This window comes from Eulemur rufifrons, chromosome 13 (genome assembly GCF_041146395.1).
Source record: "Eulemur rufifrons isolate Redbay chromosome 13, OSU_ERuf_1, whole genome shotgun sequence".
Lineage (NCBI taxonomy): Eukaryota > Metazoa > Chordata > Mammalia > Primates > Lemuridae > Eulemur > Eulemur rufifrons.
The window spans coordinates 2,406,527-2,427,503 of record NC_090995.1 but is presented as its reverse complement, the minus strand read 5'-3'; the positions used below and the strand labels follow the sequence as shown (position 1 = coordinate 2,427,503).

Here is a 20,977-nt window from a genome sequence, read left to right as displayed (position 1 = left end):
TATATTTTGCTGGTAGACTTCACGTTGCTTTATACCTTTAATTCAAATTCTAAGAAAATAATAAATTTTTTTTTTTTTTACCATTCACCACTTCCAAATTTGTTAAACGTTAACCAAGTTCATCTCTGTATTCTACTTGAAAGTAAAATTTTATCATGGATCATTATTATTAAGCAGAGTTTCGGTGAGCCTTCAGATTTTATTTTTTTGTCAAATACAGCAAGAACTGAATGTGAATAAAGGCTACTGACAGAATGAAGCATAAGGTGTTAAGATAAGAAATATCTTTTGTTGTGTTACATTCAAGACAAAAATGGGTTTGGTTTCCATCCAAAATGAGCACCTCTGAAGTATAAGACAGAAATGATGCAAAAGACAGAATATGACTCCAGATGTCTCTAAAAAACTTGAGTAATTGGTCCTCATAGCTTTTTACAGATGATGATGAAAACTAGGGCTATAAAGACTGTCTTATTTGGGAGAATTCATTTCCCAAAATTCGAGGCAAACCATGTGCTATATATAATCCCTAAACCTTACCTCCTTGTCCTTTCTTTCCTGATCTAATTTAACAATAACAAACATTGAGCTTCTATGTCCCAAAAGGGATGCTGCTACCCAGAAACTACTCAGACATCCTCCCAGTTTTGCCCTTGGCTGTGAGTTATGACAAGAGCTTCACTACATCTTCCTACGCCACCAGGCACTTGAGTCCTGGATTTAGGGAAAGCACCATAAGCAACAGGTAATTGTGTTTCCTCTGATGAAATGGCTTCACAACTGCAGCCTTTGCAACCTTTCCTCACGCAGCTACAAAAGAATATCTCCAAAGAGTGCTATTCCCACCTCCAAGTTTAAATAGCTGCAAATAATATTGTAAACATTATCATTTCAAAACGAGTATTGGCTATATTACTCCAATGGCATAGAAATAGCTCAGCAATTTGAGTCCCACTATCATCCATTTAAAGAAAAATCCATTAACAAGGTCTTCCTTGGTATTTAGAAATCATATATTAGTCCTTTTTTCTTTGAAATTGTATTTCCATTTCAATTTCCCTAATCTTACTCTAATGCATTATAAATTTAAACTTTAAAATCTTTTTCTCACTAGTATAGCCTAGACTATGTTTTAAAATCTTTTTATCAGTGAGCTAGGCTGACGCCACGGCACTCTAGCCCGGGCAACAGAATGAGACTCTGTCTCAAAAATAAATAAATAAATAAAATAAAATAAAATCTTTTTATTACTACTTGCTGTCAAATTATGTTTAATAAATTTTGATTAAATCTATTTTTGAAAATTTCCAGAGATGATAGGTCCTAAGTGTTCAAAAATTCCTTTGGAATGAATATCACAATTTATTACTTAATAACTGAGCTAGACAGCATGAATATATGGTAAATGTTTATGCATATTAAAATGCATAGAAATGAAATTTTATTCAAATGTATCTCTTAATGCTAGAGATGGGAAGGAAATTACACTACTTTGATGAAGGAGATTTTCTAGATACTCCATTTTTCCAATGTCTCTTACCAGAGGGTTTTACATCTCAAAGCAACGTTGACAGTGATTATGTCTAGGGAGACCTGTGTCTCTGCGTCACAATGGAGATGGGACAAGTGAGGAAGAGGAGGTGGGAAAGGAGAAACTGCAGTAAGGCCTCCAGCGGAGGTGGTTCTCAGCTGCTCACTTCTAGAAAGGGCGTATACGAAGCTGAGGATGTGAAAACGAATTCCCTGGACACTCCCCTTGAAATGTCGCTGGGTGATCCCCGCCTGAGGACTGCTGTTCTCTCAAGAATTAGATGACTCAGTTTCCAGAGCTGACAGATGTTGGAAAATCTTGACAAGTCATCGACGTGGGAATCCTACATTGCTCATCCACATACGGTTGAGGTTAAACTGAATCCAAAGAGATTGTTAGCTTCTGTCCTTTGCCAGCATTATGGTCACCTCCATGAGTTCCTCTCATAGATAGAGGAAACACACTCAGGGCAAGAAATTAAAAAATCCCTGTAAAAACCCATCTTTTTGAGGATTATAACCTAACCTATTTAGTATACCTTTCTAATTTGGATTCTAACTACCATATTACCCGCCCCCCATAGGTGATAAAATTGGGGCATGCTGGCTACTCACTCCAAACCACTCGCTCTGAATTTCTTCCATATGTTTTTTAACTTAACTAAAATCTCGGCATGTCATAGAGTCTGCAATGAATGGTGTGATATTTGGCATAAAGCTATTCTGTCTTATGTTCCCTTTTGAAACCAATAGAAGATCCTTTAAAATACAATTTTTAAAAATAAAAAGTCTCTGCTGTGAAATAGATTTTAAGGAAGACCAGTAAAGCCTAGACTATGTTTTTTTTTTCAACCTCGCTTGTCATAAAACATAACTGAATTCTTTGGATAGAAGTCTTAAAAAATGTACAGGCTACTTCCGAAGGTCCAATTACTGTCATCATTTGGTTACCTTCTATTTAGTTAAAAGTTACTTTAATTTCCAAACTCTAATTTGATTCTATGTACTTTTGTTCCCTTAAGATGTTGCGTTCCATCTGTTTAACGATTTCTCGGTAGAGTCGCAGAAATTGACTATAAGCAGAATTCGAACTTGGGTGAGAATGAAAGATTTTACAGTAGATTAGGTTCCTTCCGTTGATTTTTCAGGAAACTGTCACATATTCAGCACATGCTTTACAAAGGACATTTCAGTGCCTTGTTATTACCGTAGGAGAAACCAATAGCCCGTGAAATCCTACTTGGATCAACCCCTTTATCATGACAGAAACATCAATTTTATAAACTGACAACAGAAAATAGAAACAAAATGGAATGCAATCATACATGCCAAGTGAATAATGTAGATTTATTATCTAAAAGGGAAGCAATCATAATGCGTGGACGCTTAGTGTATCAGAGATTTGCTCTGGATATGGATGAGGATATAACAGTTTAAAAAGATATTTATTAAGGATCTAATTGCTCACATAGGCTGAGCGCTGGAAGAATGCGTTCAGACTAGCACTTAATTCTGGACCTGTACGGACTTATAAATTTATGAAATACCAGAATGATATTTAAATGCTATCTCTGACACAAACTGAAGGGAGAAAATGGACAAACATAGCAAAATATGTTTGATTATGCCACGTGCTGTACTCCAGATAAAGTTAATTGAGCATCACTAGACGGCACAATAAAGAAGCAACTCCTTCTCCTGACAGTGGAGAATGGCTTGGGCACTGGCATGTATTAAGCTTATCTGAAACGAAGTCATTCAAAGGTCTGTGGATGCTATTCATGACCCAGGCGGGGAGTGTTTTGACTGCCTGGGTAATGCAGTGAGGTTTTGCCCAAGAAGGAGAAACAGGGAAATGATCATTAGGTTCTGGCCAGTGATCAACGCACAGGCAACTTCAAAAGGCAGAAGTGTTCCCAGGTCATGAGACTTTAACACCTTCTAGCTGTATTCTTATCTTACTAGGAGAAAGAGATGTACCAGTCCAATGCCTTGGTCAGGCACAGAGGCGCAGTGAGGAAGAGGAGCTGAGGGAACATGAAATCACTCAGCGATTCCTGCCCAGGGGCCAATGGCCTTATGTGTGCTGGCCCCACTGCAAGGCTTCGGGTCATACATACTTGGCTCGTCCGCTTCTTTTAAGACCTATTAACTCAACAGGCACATGAGGGCCAGCGCAGCATAGTGGTGAAGAGCCTGTGCTCTGGAATCACAGACCCGGGTTCGAGTCCCAGCTCTCCCAGTGAGCTGGGCTGCCCTGGCAAAGACGAGCCCTCTTTAAGGCTCACTTCCTCATCCAGATAACGAGCAATGTTCTAATGCTTTATTCGCACTATTTCATAGAATCCTCACAATAACCACAGGAAGATGACACGGTCAGTCTCCATTTTACAGAGGACGACTCTAAGGAGCAGAAACACTGAGACATGTGCCAGGCACTGTGATGCCTGCTAACAGACTTAGCAGAGATTTCATATGTAGTAAGAATTCAAAAATGCTCATTAAGAAGAAAATGTCTGTGCAGACAGGAATATTCCAGTTCTTCTAATAGTTAAATTGCTCTCTGTAAATTAAAAGATTTATTATGTAGCCTTGGGGAGCATCAGGCTACCCTGAGATGGGGCCTCACTGGTGTTTTGTGCTCACCAGGCTAAAGGGTGGACCCCAGATGATGGAAAATGCACTTAGGAGAGAACTCTAGCAGCCAGGTTGCTACTGGCTTTGCTTTCAGAACAAAATGGAACCTCCCCCAAAAGATGGGCTGACAAAACAGAATTAAGATTTCTGGCTGGGTGTGGTGGCTCATGCCTGTAATCTTAGCACTGTGGGAGGCCAGGGAGGGAGATGGCTTCAGGCCAGGAGTTCAAGATCAGGCTGGGCAACACAGGGAGATACCACCTCTACAAAAAACAAAAAAAATTAGCCATGCGTGGTAGCACAAGTCTATAGTCCAAGCTACTCAGGAGGCCGAGGCAGGAAAATGACTTGAGCCCAGGAGTCTGAGGTTGCTGTGAGCTATGATGACACCACTGCACTCTAGCCCGGACAACAGGGCAAGACCTGTCTCAAAAATAAATAAACAAATAAATAAATAAAAATAAAAATGAAAAGATTTGTTTCTATAAAGTCTTGAAGAAAAAAGGGAGCACATTTTCTTATAACTTCTCATGAGAGAAGAATAAAGAGGAAACAATAGATTTTTAGAAGAGTGAAAACAGTCTATCTCATAGAAAAATACTTTTAACATTTAAATTGTGTGGGCATTTATTGAACTTTTTATACAGCTCTTAAACCTGCCATTCGAGATCAATTACTCTAAAGAAAATGTTTTACAAATTTTGAACACTAATGCTCCTGTTACTAATGATTCTTATCAATCTCCTAGTTGAGAACCTGAACCTATAAATGCTTTAATAGGAAGAGAACCGTGAATGCTGTGTAACAGAAAAGTGAAAAGAATGTATTTTATTTTCTTACGGTGTCACCTTCCAGCAACGGGACATCTACCACTGTGTTCCCTCTATGGAGAACGCCTCTTTCACACGCCAATTATCTCAGCCTTGTTTGGAGAAGTGAAGTTTTTCTAAAATATGGAGACGTACACAGATACGATATCTTTGCCTTCATTGAGAGAGCTCTCTATTTCAATCCTTTTCAAATAAAGAATGCATGACACTTATAGCTGTGACTCAAGCATTTACAAAAGCGATCCATGTAACCAAAAGCATTTGGACCCCCTTAATATTTTGGGAAAAAAAAATGCATTAAGGTTTATAGAGCCACAATGCTTATTTCTCTTCACATTATGCAATATGGTTTGCCTCCTCAAATAAATTTTATAAATATATTTAAGCTTAGATATTCAATAGCTAATGTTTAGTATAAGCTGGCTGTCATCAATAGTTGAAGAGTCTAACACTATATAAAATTATTATATTAATTATATAATTATTGATCAATTATAGATAATTTTAAAATGGTGAAAAATTTCATAGGTCATATTTGTATATAATACTACATATGAAAATACAGTATAAAATCTGGAGTATTATCTTACTGTGAGCATAGTATTCTGGCCAATGGTGGACATTATTCAACCAATTAGTCACAGGGATATGGCTGTGTTTTTTGTAACATTTAGTTTATTCTTCAAAAGTCTTAGCTTCCATGTAGTGTGAAAATTATGCCAGATAATTAAGAAGCATTTTTTTCCCAAAGTCATGGTAGTACACTATGAAGAGAAGGCAGTACTTTTGATTTCTATGTTATTTCATCATTTCAATTAGTGACTTAAAAGGATTTTAATTATTGTAACCAAATATGATAGGCTGAACTTGATGAAAATAATTAAAATATGATGGCTAATCAGATACCTTGATAGTCAAGGCCCCCAAATGTCAACAGCCGTAAATATGGGAATGATATCCCACTGCCTAATAAATGCCCATGCATTTTTCAGACATGTTTCAGTTTTAATGATATACTAGATATAACATTTCTTTCTTTCTTTCTTAAGGTGTAAGCGTAATGAAACAAGCAATTTTCTGTACTACAAAGGGTACAAAGGAAAAAGAATAAATTTATAATGATAAAAATTATTTGGCTTTTAAATGAGACACTAAAATACTAGGCAACTGAAAAAAAAAAAAAAAAACAATAATAAACTAGGAAGATAATTAACAAAAGCCTGAGAAGAAACTAGAGTCTTTTACAAGATATTGAACACCTTTCTTTTTACCTCTTCTTTTCCTCTTCCCTAATTCCATTATGCACACTCAGTTATTATAAAAAGATAAGTTCTAACTAACAAACTGATATCCACCCTTGAATATAATTTCCTAGGGAAAAATATATAGCTTTATCACATGGCCATATCTTCTAAAGCAACAAAATACATAAAAGTATTTTTCTTTGCTTTTTCAGAAGTAGAAGAAAAAAAAGATGTCCCCCATGTTCGTCCTTTAGTTATCAAATATTTCATGCCAATTTCTGCTTCCTCCCCTAAACTTCCAAATCCTCTGTATAACCAGCATGTTTAAAATTCTTGTTCCACTTGACTCTATGTCTAACAAAGGTGGAGACCACGTGTTTTGTTCATCAGTGAATACACATAAACGATATTCTGTGAATATTTTAAATGAATACATATAAATACAATATATACAATAAAAATGGGATATTAAAATTGAGGTACTCGGAATTTTACTTATTTTTTGCTTTTTTCAATGATTTCAATTTTCTTTATGTGCTGTTGTAAAAATAAAATAATTTTTTTGCTATTTATCTCTTATCAACAGTCTTAGGTCTGATAACCAAAGTCATGGTCCCAATATTTCATTTTCTGGCCAGTCATATCTCACATTAATTTTTCTGCACTTGGTGCAAATATTTTTAAGTCACTGTTGCCTGAACTGCTACGTAATCCTGGGCCTTGTGCCCCGTCCCTGATCACCGCCCCCCTGTCCTTCACTTGCTGGTCCTTCCTCTTCAGCATCATCAGGACAGGTTAATTCTAGGGATCAGTCCTCAATTTTCTGGTATCAACAACTTTGGAGGCCTTTTTCACTTTTAATACCTTCAGTTATGACTTAATTCCACACCTCCGTCACCAGCCCAGATTTCTTTCCCAAGTTCCAAATCCTGCTTGGGCATTTCCAGAGTTATATGTGCCAGCTTTAGTCAAACTCCTGTCTGTAGCAGAACACATCTTTCTCCTGGAACTGGTTTTTCCATAAATGTCATCATCCCTCCTAGGGGACCTAGGTTTGAACCATCAAAACCAGCTTTTGTTTCCTTTGCCCCTTTGTCTAAGACCTGTGGAGTCTATAGTTGTAAGTCCATGGAAAGCTCTTGGAACAGCTCCTGTCCTTTTTATTTTTTCTCAACAGTATTTTTGTTCAGATACAGTCACTGTGATTCCAAGCTACTTTCTTAAGTTCCTAAATTCTATACCTACTCACCCTTTTCACTTTCCAAGCATTTATCCAAGCTTGGAAAAAGTCATTGCTTTTTCTCAAATATTGCTTTTATTATGTTACTTCTTTACTTACCAACTTCAGATTAGGCTTCAATGTTGCCAGAATAAGAATCTCATCACCATCTTGCTCCTCAGAGCACTTTTTTTTTTTTTTTGGGTAAGTCTAAATGATATTTTCTACTTTTCATATTAAATTTTAATATATGCACCCTAAACTATCAACTTTTACTGGGCATACACCATTTTTTTCTTCCCAGATTGGGAACCTGAAATATAGAAGGCTGAAATGAGGTGCTCAGAAATAACAGTAATTACAGCCATAAGAAGAGCTCTAAGAAGCTGATGGCTCTTGGTATACTCGTTGCCAGATGCACAAAACAGAGGGAACTTTCTAAAATAAATCTTCAGGCTTCATTTATTCATTCTATTTAGATTTTTAAATTAACTAATCATATTTCAATGCTGTGAATACGTTACAAATAATTACTTGATTTGGGGAGTAATCTCTTCATACTTAGGGTGCTAAAGCATTTCAGCAAAAGAGTTATTAGTAGCAAATGCTTTTTGCTGGGTCAAACATTCATCATGGCAAATAAACACAGTTTTGGTAGAAAATAATATAATCAAATCCTTACAAAGATATTCCTCAAGGGACCAATAAGTGCTACATTAGTCCTCTTAATTTCCAACTCTGCACTTTAAAAAGTTCTGTCCGACTTTTCAAAACTAGACAGAAGTAGGCAGTTACTCTGGAACCTGTGATATTAGACATGAAGAATTATCTAATAATTCAAAGCAGACTGTGGGAGATAATTTTCTTACATATAATTTAGATGGTTTCATAAAGGAATACAAAAAACTGCTCTGCTCCCAAATTCATTGGCTTGTGGTTAATATTAGGATGAGGCCAAAATGTGGCTAAAAGATAAGAGTTCTACCATGTGGTTTGCTCTTTAGATGAAAGCAGACACATAAATTCTAACTTAATATTAAGGTTTTCCAGTGCAGTCTGAAACTGTATCGGGCTTGAAATGTATTCATTTTATTATTTTTTCTTCCCTTTATTATTATTCTACAGGACTTCAGTTTCACCTCCACAATTCTACCTTGTGAGACTTACCACATACCATAGTCTCAAACATAATATGTATTTAAAAAAGTGATCTCAGAGCCTGTGATTTTAAGATCTAGAAGTCCCAGATAGGACAAATAAATATTCCTAACTCACAAGACTCTCTTAAGTTTCTAATGCTTACTGCTATTCCAGACTTATTACAATAATGAACGATGAAGACTGCTTGATTTCCATCAGCTTTTCCTTCTACTTTGGAATCACTTACTAATCCTTGGTCCGAAACGAGTCTTTTTCATTAATGAGGATTATCTACCAAATGAGATACATCTACTTGGATTTTTTTCTTCTCTTCTCTACAATGTTTCAGTGAATAACAACCCTAAATTGAAACCAGACTATCATTTTTATCATCCAAAATCAGAAGTAGAAACCGAAACAAAGACCTCAAAACATATAAATTAGATCATCAAAAGACATCCACTGGCATTAAGCTGCTTCCAAACTTTACCAGATAACATAAGTTTTCTATTTTATTTTCAACACAGAATACCACAGGCCAATTGAAAACAGCAACGATTTTTGATAGGCTATCAAATTCCCTAATTTGTAAGGCAGGAGCTAAGAAGGAGAGAATCACGATGTGGTTTCTGCCCAGCAGAAGCCTGGAGGACTCGGAGGACTTTTTGTCTTCTCTGATATACCTAAATTTTTAACAAGATGAAACACTTGTAACTTCTTTAGAGTAGGTTAAGGTTAAAAGAGTAGAATGATACTGTTTCATCTGCATTGACTTTCATGGCCAAATAATAGTACAAACTCTATTAATTTATTTTACAGTGTATTGAACAGAATTAAAGCATATTATATTTGCTTATTAGCATTGCTTTGTTTACAAAAAAAAAATGGCATCATGCTGTTTGAATGAAAACAATTTCAGTCACTGTAATCACAGGTTGTGGAAAGTTCAAGAGCCGAAGAGCCAGGCAGACATTAGTCTGAATCCAGGCTCTGTTCCTTCACTAGCTGGATGAACTTGGGCTTTCAACTTACCAAGTGTTGATTGCTTTGATAGTGCCTGTATCAGAAGGTTGGTTTGAGGATTAGAGATAATGTAAATTGCAATGTAAACTTAAAATAAGTGACAGTTAATAATTATGAATTTTTGCTGGCCAAAAGGTAAAATTAATAAATTAAATAACACACCTAAGTGGCTGAGTATTAGGCGCTGTCATCGTAACCACCATCGCTGTTAAATAGCAAAGGGAGCTAACAGGTTCTCAAGGGAGATCAGGAACAGCCCTATTTGCTGTAGCGCCTATAAAGACTAAGAAGTCGATCTGATCAGGTAAAAAGACACTCATGGATCGTAGAGGCCCAACTACCACGTTTGGCTTTTCAGCTGTCATTGGATATGGAACACAATATTGGGAAGGACTTGATAATGGCTCATCAAGAGATGAGTGTAGTGTACACAGCAGCATAAGGACAAGTTTTAATTAAGCCCTTTGATGTCTTCTGAGTCCTGCTTTACCTTTCAGCGAAAACAAGGAGCCTGGCAGGCAGGCAGTAGCGGGCCAGCCCCACACAGCACAGACTCTGCAGGCTGCCTGCAGGAAGGGCAGGGGGGGAGAATTGGAAACTGTATCCTAAGGTTGGAAATAATGTTATCAAAAAAAAGAAACTTCTATACATGCTCTCAATAAACTATATTCCCAAAGAATATCAGAGTCCTGGGAAGCTTTACAAATTATTCTTTGGGCACCTTTGAAGAAATCCATGGTTTTTATGTCCTGTTAAACTAAATGCTAAGACTCCTTCCTGATTGCTCACCCCGAAATACATAATATCCTAAGTTAAACGTACTTTTACTTAAAATTTTTATTTCTATGCTTTTTTCCTTAAAGGGAAAATTTGCAAGATAGGAGCTCAAAGATCATGTTTCGAGGTCGCAGCTATGAAACGAGAGGAGAGTGTCTATTAACATTAACATTGACCCATTTCAGACTCAGCTCCCTGAAGTCCTTAATGATCACACCAAACATGCTCTTAAACTCCTATCTATTTAAGAGCTGGCAGACAGTATCATACCAATGCTATAAGTTCTGCATGTTCCTTATACATTTCAAGCCCAATAGTTACCATATGGAGAAGCATCCAGGGTTCTTATATTATCACCCTATGTGGTGAGGTGGAAACTATTACAAAGGGTAAAAATATAATCTAATTTTTTTCCCCAAAGAACCAGCTTCTTCCCAATCATAATCTATCTCTAGATGCATATGGCGACTTTCGTTGTCGAATTTGGCTTCTCGTCTTCAGTTCCTCCCGGCTCTTTTCCTGACATTGAATCTGGTACACCTAATGGACACAGGGCCCACGCCAGGGCCACACCCCGCAAGCCCCACCAGGCAGAAAGACCTTTTCTTTTCATCTCTCCTCCTCTCCCTCCTCCTCCAGGCATACCATATACACCAAAGACATAAAGCATGGCATTGCCGGAATGTTTGTCTTGAGTTTGACTATGAGAAACAAACCAACAAATTCAAGAGGAAAAAAAAAGACAACGAAAAAAAAAAAAAAGACGGGGAAAAAAAAACTCTTAATATCTGTTAAGTCCAAGAGTCAGGAAATCAAGGAAATTACAATTTACCGTCCCTAAGAACTATAAACAATAACTTCACCTGTTTCTGCTCAACCCCAAATTGATAACAGTTATCCCTTGTACTATACGTTACACATTTTTAATTAGCCTGTGTATAAATTTTGCTTAAAAATTTCAAAACACTAATGTTACTGAAAATGTACGAGTGAAAACAAATGAAAGCAGAAGAAACTGTGTTCAGACAGAGAATGGACTTAATGATGCTCAACTTGACAGGAATGGACCACTGAAGGAAGCTGACAAAAGGTGGGGACAAAGGTTCCTCTGTTCCAACCGGCAAGAGCAGGGTGGATCCTCCCAAGCAACCCTCCCCCTTCCCGCACCTGGTGGGGCAAAGTTACTTCTCTGCAGGACTGATCTAGGACTTAGGGGGGTAGATGTAGATTTCAGGGGTCTGCTTAGAAGAAAAAAAATTCTTCCAAGGGCCTTAAGAAGGACACGCACTCGTGTAATGGGAACTAACAGGGTTTTAAAAACAATTGGTGATGGGGACAGCAGAGTGATTGGAGCTAATTATTTTAAAGCAGGGTTAGTCACAGACCATATGCTTTCATGGAAGTGACTGAGCGGGTGGGGAAAGAGAGCTCACGGCAGTGAAGAAAGCACCAAGTTTGTCTTTGTAGTGTTCAACTGTGCAAAAATAACCCGCACTGTTGAAATGTGCAAGCATCTTTGGCTAAGAGTACCCGGCACATAGTAGGTACCCAACATATATTTGCTGAGTGAGCAGATTAATATATAATTACAAACATATGTAGGTCTACACATTTTATTCTATATAATACGCTCCATTTTTATTGCCCATATCATAAACATCAGCCAATGGACTCAGCAGGATAGGAGCTATGTTAACAGTGGAATATTACTGTGTTTATGCCGATTAATCTTTCTTTTGAGGAATAAAAAGAAGATAGTGAAAGGCAACTATTGCAAAATGTTTCTTGACTTTTAGATTACATCTGGTTAGTGTTCTTTTAGGGAAAATGTCTCTGCTATTATGAAAATAGCATAGATAATGTTGTCATTTAAAAGATAATTAAATGATAACACTATCTTTGAAAAAGTTAACAGTTACAATCTATGGCCACAACATATGAGACATCTAGAATTTAGATAAAGCACAAAACACCCACTGATCTGCACAGTTCAAAATATATCAATGTATTTGCTTAATTAAGTTCTTGTAACTATTCTTAAGTTAATTTTACCCCAGAGGAAGTCATTTTTTTTTATATCTCCCTTTTCCCCTCTCCTTGCCTATATTGGAATCCCCTTTGCAATGTGGTATATGACTCAAAAACAGTATACAGAGGCAAGTAATGAAGACTAATGAAGTTACAGAAAGTTGACAAACTATGAGATGTTAGAAATAACTTTTATGCTTTAAATTTACCTAAGTATATAGACTGTTTACAGGAGTATGTAGACAGGTTTCTTTTACATTTGCCTAAAGCAGTAGTATTTTGCATTTATAGCAGTGACCTATAGTAAGTGCAAATAAACATTAAATAATGCCATTCAGATACCAAGTTCCAGAAAGGGCCAAATTCTCTTTTCATTTTACCTTGGTGCAGTTTTTAAAGGTATAAATATGCATTTAATCTCATCACAATATCCAGTTTCCCCTGCCACCTTCACCCCTTATTTTATGATTTGTCATATTTTATTGATATTATCTGTTTTACCCATTGGTCTCTCTAACCAGACTGCACGTTCTTCAACGAATAGGTCTTTAATGAATCTTGGAATCCTGGTGCCCTACTCAGAGTAGGTATAATTCATTCTAGGACCTCTGAGTATACTTTAAATCATCTCTAGCTTACTTTAATATCTAATACAATGCAACTGCTATGTCAATAGTTGCTATACTGTATTGTTTAGGGGATAATGACAAGAAACCAAAGTCTGTACATGTTGAGTACAGATGTGATTTTTTTTTTTTTTTAATATTTTTGATCCGAGGTTTTTAGATGCGAGACCCACAGAAATGGAGGTCCAACTGTACTTATTAAATGTTTATGAAAATAAAGTTTGCTCTAACACTTTCTTTCTCTAACTACATTTTTGTAGGTTTCTGTTCATTTTGGGGTGCTTTTGTAAATCCCAGAATAATTTTTCCTTCCATTGTTAACCTCATGAATCTGTACCCCTTGTAGAAAAAGCACACTCTTTAAGGGTAATTGGACACCCCTCGTAGCTTATTCATTACCTATTACTACTACAGATAGGAAAAAAAAAAAATGTTAGGATTGACCTAAATACCAATATATCACTAGATAAATGCCTTCTTTTATTATAAATGTCAAAATTTGAATAATTAACAGGAACAAGCCCATTAAAGGAGACTTTTAAAAGTTTCCCAATAAATGGCAACATTTGCTAGAAAATGAAATATGACATTTTTATCAAGTAGCCAAAAAATGTCACATAGCAATGTGAGCTACTGAAAGATGGTTATTAAAACAGTTTACTACCTCAATAATGTTTTCAACGTAATGGGAAAATTCTCTCCTGGTTTTTGTTTCTTATACTTTTTTTTTTTTTTTTTTTTACAGGAAATAGAAAATAAAATTTTATCTTTCATTCTCAAGAGCATGTTATGATTTAAACATAATCCAAATCTTAGACATTTATCCTTACAGTTATCAACGAGACGCCAAGCCATTACCTGGCAAATAGCATTAGCACAAAAGCTCAAGCCTCTTACCATCAAATCCATCTTCTTCCGACCCCAGTTCATCGTCTGAGCAGATGTTGAGGACGTTCACCAACATCTCGGTCACTAAATACAGAAGGCAAAGAAACAGTAAGAAAAGTCCAGCGTTTCTCTTACAACGTTAATTATTACTCTGGCACTGTTAATGTATAAGCCTAGCAATAGCATTTCTCACCTCGTTTGTATATAAAATCTCCTACAAAGTAGTTTCTATAAAACCCAGATCATAAAAGACAACAGGCTTCTTTGTGATTCCATGAAGCCTTTATAACACTGTTAGCTCATGCCTGTGAAATCTAATGCTAACATTTCCTAGCCATCAGCTGACAGATAACAAACAAGTCAAATAACTGTACGTGAATATACTATAAATCTATGAGAGAGAAACGGTTATTTTTGAATTTTTATTTGTTTGTACATTTATGCTGCTTGGTCTAGATCAGATTACAAAATTCTTTTCTGGAGGGACGAAGAATGATACATTTGTTTTTTTAATCCCCCAGAGAACCCAGCACAGTGAGAGGAATGTGGTTTTGTGTTTAATAAAAACTGCTGATTGATAAACTAATATATGTGAAGTTGTTCTGAGAATGCTAATGTTAAAAGGAATGTGTTGATAGAAATATCATTAAATTTGATTGTCAAAAATACTTGAAAAACAAAGCTTAGGTACAGTTTAATCAGAAATTTAGTTAAGTACACAGATGACAATAGGGTTGTATAAAAGTGTTGTGCACAGGAAATTAGTACTGCATTACTTTTACACCACGGTTGATGGTGTTTGCTTTTAACATTTTTTTAAAACTAAGTTGGGTTTTGTCATGTATGTTAAAAAGTAGCTTATCCATTGCTTCTTTTTTTTTTTTTTTTTTTTGGGAGACACAGTCTCACTCTGTTGCCCAGGCTAGAATGCTGTGGCGTCAGCCTAGCTCATAGCAACCTCAAACTCCTGGGCTCAAGTGATCCTCCAGCCTCAGCCTCCCGAGTAGCTGGGACTACAGGCATGCGCCACCATGCCCAGCTAATTTTTCCATATATATTTTTAGTTGGCCAGATAATTTCTTTCTATTTTTAGTAGAGAGGGGGTCTCGCTCTTGCTCAGGCTGGTCTCGAACTCCTGACCTCGAGCAATCCTCCCGCCTTGGCCTCCCAGAGTGCTAGGATTACAGGCATGAGCCACCGCGCCCGGCCCCTATACCATTTTATTCAGAACGTCTCAGGGTTCCACAACACACCTTTTTCCCCAACAAATGGCAGGGACCAAGTGAAAACATCCATGAAATTTGGAAGCCAGTATGGATGAGGAGAACAGTTGAATTGCCTGATATTCATGACGTTGTTCTCATACTTCAATACTGCAGCTAAAAACAACAAAAAGAAGGATGTTAGATTCACAGCACATATTTCTGCTTCTATACATGGCTTTAGTTGATTAAGAAAATTCAACGATTTAAGTTTCCAAACATCCAGGCCAATAGCTTAATCAGCCCTGAATGCTTACGCTACTTACGGACTTAAATTATCATTCAGGGTAATATATAATGGTACAATATATGAATACTAAATATGATATGGCATTACAATTTGACAAATATTTATATAAAATAGTCAAATGTCAGGAATAGGACCAAGCTCCCATAGCATTCTAGTCTAATTTAATATCTGAAGACACTAGTAAGGTGTCATAGCTATAAGCCCTTAATTTATACCACCACAGTGCATTTAGTTTGACATAATTCAATAATATCCTGAAATATTTGAATGGAATTTATCTTTCATTTTTTTAAAAAGCACACTTTTTCTTCCAGTAGAACTGACAACAGTTGTACAAAATAGTTTAGATTGCTTTCTTGACTTCATAAAATAAAATGTTTGGACTGAATCTCACATAAAATAACGTACCACTATCTGACTTTACCCTTGACTTATGAAAAAATGCACCATCAACGACTTCGAAAAACGAATCTGTGTGCTTCAGCCTGCTTTGCTTGGTGTCTTTATGTTAGATACAAACTCACACAGGCTGTTACGGTTGGAGAGATCCTAAGAACGTAGCTAGTCTGACTTCTAACCAAATTGAGAAATTCATTCCGCGGCAATCCTGCTGATTTGGGCTTGCGTGTCTCTGTGAGTACTTTCAATAGAGGAAAAGTCACCTGTCTTCCTGGGGCTGCCTATTCTATGGACAATTTTAAGTTGGAAGAAATTCTCAGGGTGAGTTTAAACCTGCTTTACTACTCTCTGATTTTCATTTTGCTTTCTGGAAAAATGCAGAACAAGTACACTTCTCTTTCTAAATGCCAACGTTTTAAATATTAAAATACTCTATCATACCTTCCTGGGCTTTGGCAAGAATTCACTTTCATCATCTTATCATGGCATGATTAGTACACAGTAGTGAGAAGAATGAACAGATCTCCTACACGTCAAATGAGCTTTTCTTGGTTAGGGGTTGAAAACATCCCAAAATTCATCATTTCGTTACTTTTTTATTTTTAGGCTTTTTACATAAGAACATGCTAAGGATTACAGCTAATAGAACAAAGGTAGCCCTTAAAAAGCTATTTATTGAAGTTTCTCACTGTTTATTGAGCTTGAGCTTTTACATTAACGCAGAACTTCTTACTCGATGAAACATGAACATTACAATACTCTCAAACTGTGTTTGCTCTTATACCTGGAATGTTTTCTCAGAAACCCCTGAATATGCAAATCCTTCCCATGGTTTGGCGCTAGTCCAAACACTAGCCCCTCATGAAACCTTTTCTGATTTCTTCTGGTGGATATATAATCTCTCCTTCCTCTGAATTCCAAAAGCCCTTAATTTATACCACCATAGTGCACTTAATATTCCATTTTGGTCATGGTTATTTTATGCACATGTGTATATGCCTAACTCCTCCCACTGTCTTTAAGGGCAAGGACCACACAATAGGTTTTATCTTTCTTTGTGCCTACAGGCCACTTTGTCAGAGTAGACGCTCAGAAGATGGAGACATATCTTGGTATTTCCCCTACAATCTTTTTCAAGCAAATTATTCCTGATTCCTTCAACCCTGCTTCGTATGAGACAGCTTGATACTTTTACTCTTCATCCTTATTCTGGATGGAGGCCAGACTGGCAATGCCTCTGTTAAAATGTGGCCCAGAACTAATATAATCTTCTAGGTGGGTTTGATCAGTGCAGAGTATGCGGAGGATACAGAGTTGTCTGTGATATGGATACTGCTTATATCACATTGTAGCCTAACGATATGGTATTTTCAGCAGCCTACATTTAACTCATCTCAACTCAACTCAACTTATGAATGGGAAGGCCTTTGCTTTGAGTCATATTTCTGGCTCACCAACATGCTTCCAGGGAACACAGAATCACAGACACTTTGGGGACAAGAAACGTGGATAGCGTAGTCAACACTGAGATGAGGGAGTCATTTCTACTTATCATGGAATACCGAATCCTGCACACATTTCTGCAAACCCACTGCCTTTTACAACATTCTATCATTCATGCCGTACATCATTTGGCCTAAGGATACATTTACATGGCATTAAAAGCATGCAAAATGAAAAAAAAAAATCATGGCAAATTACCATACCAATACAATACTCTGATCTGCAGGATGGAAAAGTGAAGTATTTCCCACCTTTGCTAAGTGCTGACACAGCACTAGCTCCACCTAAAAGGTCTTTACTGTTTTTGAACACTGCATATTCACGACAGAAATGTACCCTTCTAGCTTCAAAAGAATCCTTGAAAGGCTCTAAGTTGTCTTTTCGAAGTGTGATTTCTCCCTTAACATCCCCTACTTTTTATTAGCATTAGGTTGGTGGTGTAGCAGGAGGAAGGAAAGTAAGTATTATAACTAATAAAGCCCTGGAGGACAGGGAGAAGCTTTCTATAATAATCCTCACGACCAATCTGAGAAGCAGGTGTGAGTGTCATTATATTACAGACAAAGGAATTAAGGTGGAGAAATGAAGAAATTTGCTCAAGATCATGCATCCAGTCTTTGGCAGATCTCACTCATATTTAAAAACTCAGCTTTTCCTGACACCAAATTCATTCCCTTCCAACCTGTCCCTGCTGCCTCTCATGAATTATAAATGTATGAATGCGAGTCCTAGCTGTTATACTAATTTAACTTTGCATATGGAATTCATAATTAAAGAGGTTTTAGCTTTTCCCAAAATACCATGTTTGAGTGAAACAGGATGCAAATTCACAAGTGAGGGTGAGGCTTGTTCAATAAATAAAAAAGTAGTTCTGTTTTATAGCTACTAAGATAAAAATACTTATTCATTTGATCTTGGTTCAACATGATTTATTTGCGTGCCTACTGATAAATACTTTTTCAGATTTTCTTCTTGTTTATTAATATAAATAATAAATTATATAAATAATAAATTTTGACAGTGGCTGTCAATTTACTATCTGACACATACCAGTATCATGTTTGGCCCTTAACAAACATAATCACAAATCTTCACAATATTCCTCAAAAGTGGCTCTTACCGTTTACATTTTGAAAGTAAGCAACCAGAGTTTAAGTTATTTGCCCGTAGTCACACTTAGGAAGTAGCAAACTTCAGTTTTGGCTTGAATCTAAAGTCCCTCACCATAACATACAATATACCCACCCTGACAACATAAATAGACACTGAATGTCTATCAAGTTTTAGACACAGATTCTTTCTCCTTCCTGTTTGGTCTCTTCAAAAACGTGCACTGGACTGGAGGCCAGGAGCCCAGGCTGCTAGATGATTCTGTCACTATTATTGACAATACCCAAGGTCACTTAATGTCTCTAAGGTAGGTCTCAGCTACTTTACTTAACTACATGGGTTGATCTAGATAATTTATATGCTCTCTTCCCAAGCCGAATGATATTAACAAACTTCTAAAAGAAAGACTTCGTCATTAATGCAATGACTGATTAATATTCTCAGTAATTCTGCAGGCTATTAATAAGGCTTTTCTTATTTTTCTCTAGATTAAAAAAAAAAAAAAGAATACATGTCACTTAAAAATGCAAATATACCAGTATGTATTCTCTTTTCTTCAGCAACATAATATATTCATGCAGACGTAGTTTTAGAATCACCTTCTATGACTAAGTTACTCACTATTTTGATATTTTTATATAATAAAAATACATATCACAAAAATACACAGGGGAAAAAAAAACCTGAAACAACCCCAAGTTATCTGCAGTCACGAAATTCACAGTTAACGTTTCATCTTCTGCCTCCCACGTCCCCTGCCCCTGCCACCCGCCTCCGACTGTCACTGGGATTGCAAAACCCACTGTGGCCCTGATGGCGCTCTCTTCTCTGAAGTTCTGGAAACACGCTCATCTCCAGGGCGATATAAATAATACAAACGGCTGCACTGTAAGAATCACTCAGGGCCACCTCCTGGGACCCTGTCTGAGAAAACAGAGAGAGACAAAAGGACAAAAGTCCCCCAACAAGGGGCCCCTTTATTCCACTGGCAGTTCCACGGGACCCCATGTCAGTTGATGACTGTAACAGAGGTCTGAACAGAGACTGTGACATACATACGGGCCTCATGTTAGTGACTGTCACTCAGAGCAGACCAGACAGCACAGAAATAAGTGCTCTTCAGCTGCGCCTGCAGGTACGAACAAGAGCCGGAAGAAAATTTGGAATAATGAAAAGAATACTAATCCCATGAATCTGGAAGCCTGGCTGCTAGTTGGTTTTTTGATGTCAGAATTACAGTCTTAAAAGTTACAGAATACGATCATTTTTATGGTCCCTGCAGAACCTTCAGAGGCAGGCTGGAGAAGAGGTAAAATTAGCACTCAAGGGCCTCCTCCTTGCTGAACGGGGAAGGGACCCTGGACCTCCGTTATTCCTAATGACACAGCTGGGCCCACCTGTATACAGGGAAGCCCAAGGGATAGAATGATTATCTTAATCCACTCTCTGTCAACCAAGCCGTGTGCTAAATTGTTAGACCGTATCCAGATTTGCAAAGTAAGCGGGTCTTTCTTACTTTAATTTGAAATTTTGATGGATGCAAAAACTAATATTTCATAAGCACTTGATAACATTTTTCAACATCTCTACAATTTTTAATCACCCAGAGAAGCTGGTGACAAAGGAATGAATGACAAGAGTAGAAAAATCAGGGCCAGGTGCAGTGGCTCATGCCTGTAACCCCAGTACTTTGGGAGGCCAAGGTGGGAGGACTGCTTGAGGCCAGGAGTTTGAGACCAGCCTGAGCAACATAGCAAGACCCCATCTCTAAAAAAAAAAAAGAGTGGATCACTTGAGCCCAGGAGTTTGAGGTTGCAATGACCTATGATGATGCCACTGAATTCTAGCCTGGGTCAGAGTGAGATCCTGTTTAAAAAAAAATAAAATAAAATAAGTCAAAGGGGAGCTTCTAATTTAAAAAAAAGCTATCAAAATATTGCTATCAAGAGGCATTGACTAGTTCACTAAACCACAGATGGGCTCAGCACATACCAAGTGGATTTCAAGAGGAATTTAAAGTTCTTTTCCTGGACAACCTTTAGATTAGTAACTATAATGCTTCCAACATACCTCAGGCATTCTCAACACTACTGGTCCTGTTTTAAGAAATGGGAGAAGAAAGGTCAGAAGACTGGGAATGACTTGAGTTTTATTCCTTTTCTCACCATTCATCTTTCATCTTCTTATCTCTAAGTGACCATCTACTTCCATCTTCAAAAGATGGAAAAGGAAGACAGAAAAGAAACACAGGTGTGGGGCATTCCAAAATCATTATAATCCATCCAGAAATAGCAAAAACAAAAACAAAAATTCTGGGAGAGATGCTACGCATTTTTTAAAAAAAATCTATATTTTCTCATAATGATGATTTTTCTGAAGTATAATTTTAAGATTTGTGAAGATATATATGTATATTCACATATATGCATACTTTTCTGTAGTAGGTATTATAGTGTGTATGAACATAGTGTTTACAACTCTTTCCATATCTAAATCGGACTTCTAACTCCT

General features: G+C 36.9%; 1 protein-coding gene across 3 annotated transcripts in view; it reads right to left on the bottom strand.

Moving 5' to 3' along the window:
- The window catches only part of PPP3CA (protein phosphatase 3 catalytic subunit alpha), a 312,082-nt gene that overhangs the window by 19,794 nt on the left and 271,311 nt on the right, over positions 1-20,977 (bottom strand). For 2 of the 3 annotated variants that reach the window (XM_069485469.1, XM_069485468.1), the window contains exons 9-10: positions 15,196-15,321; positions 13,952-14,026 (exon numbers count right to left, since the gene is read on the bottom strand). In XM_069485469.1, the coding sequence (XP_069341570.1) occupies positions 13,952-14,026; positions 15,196-15,321 (201 nt within the window). The remainder of the gene's footprint in view (positions 1-13,951; positions 14,027-15,195; positions 15,322-20,977) is intronic. The other variant, XM_069485470.1, reaches the window with a different exon arrangement.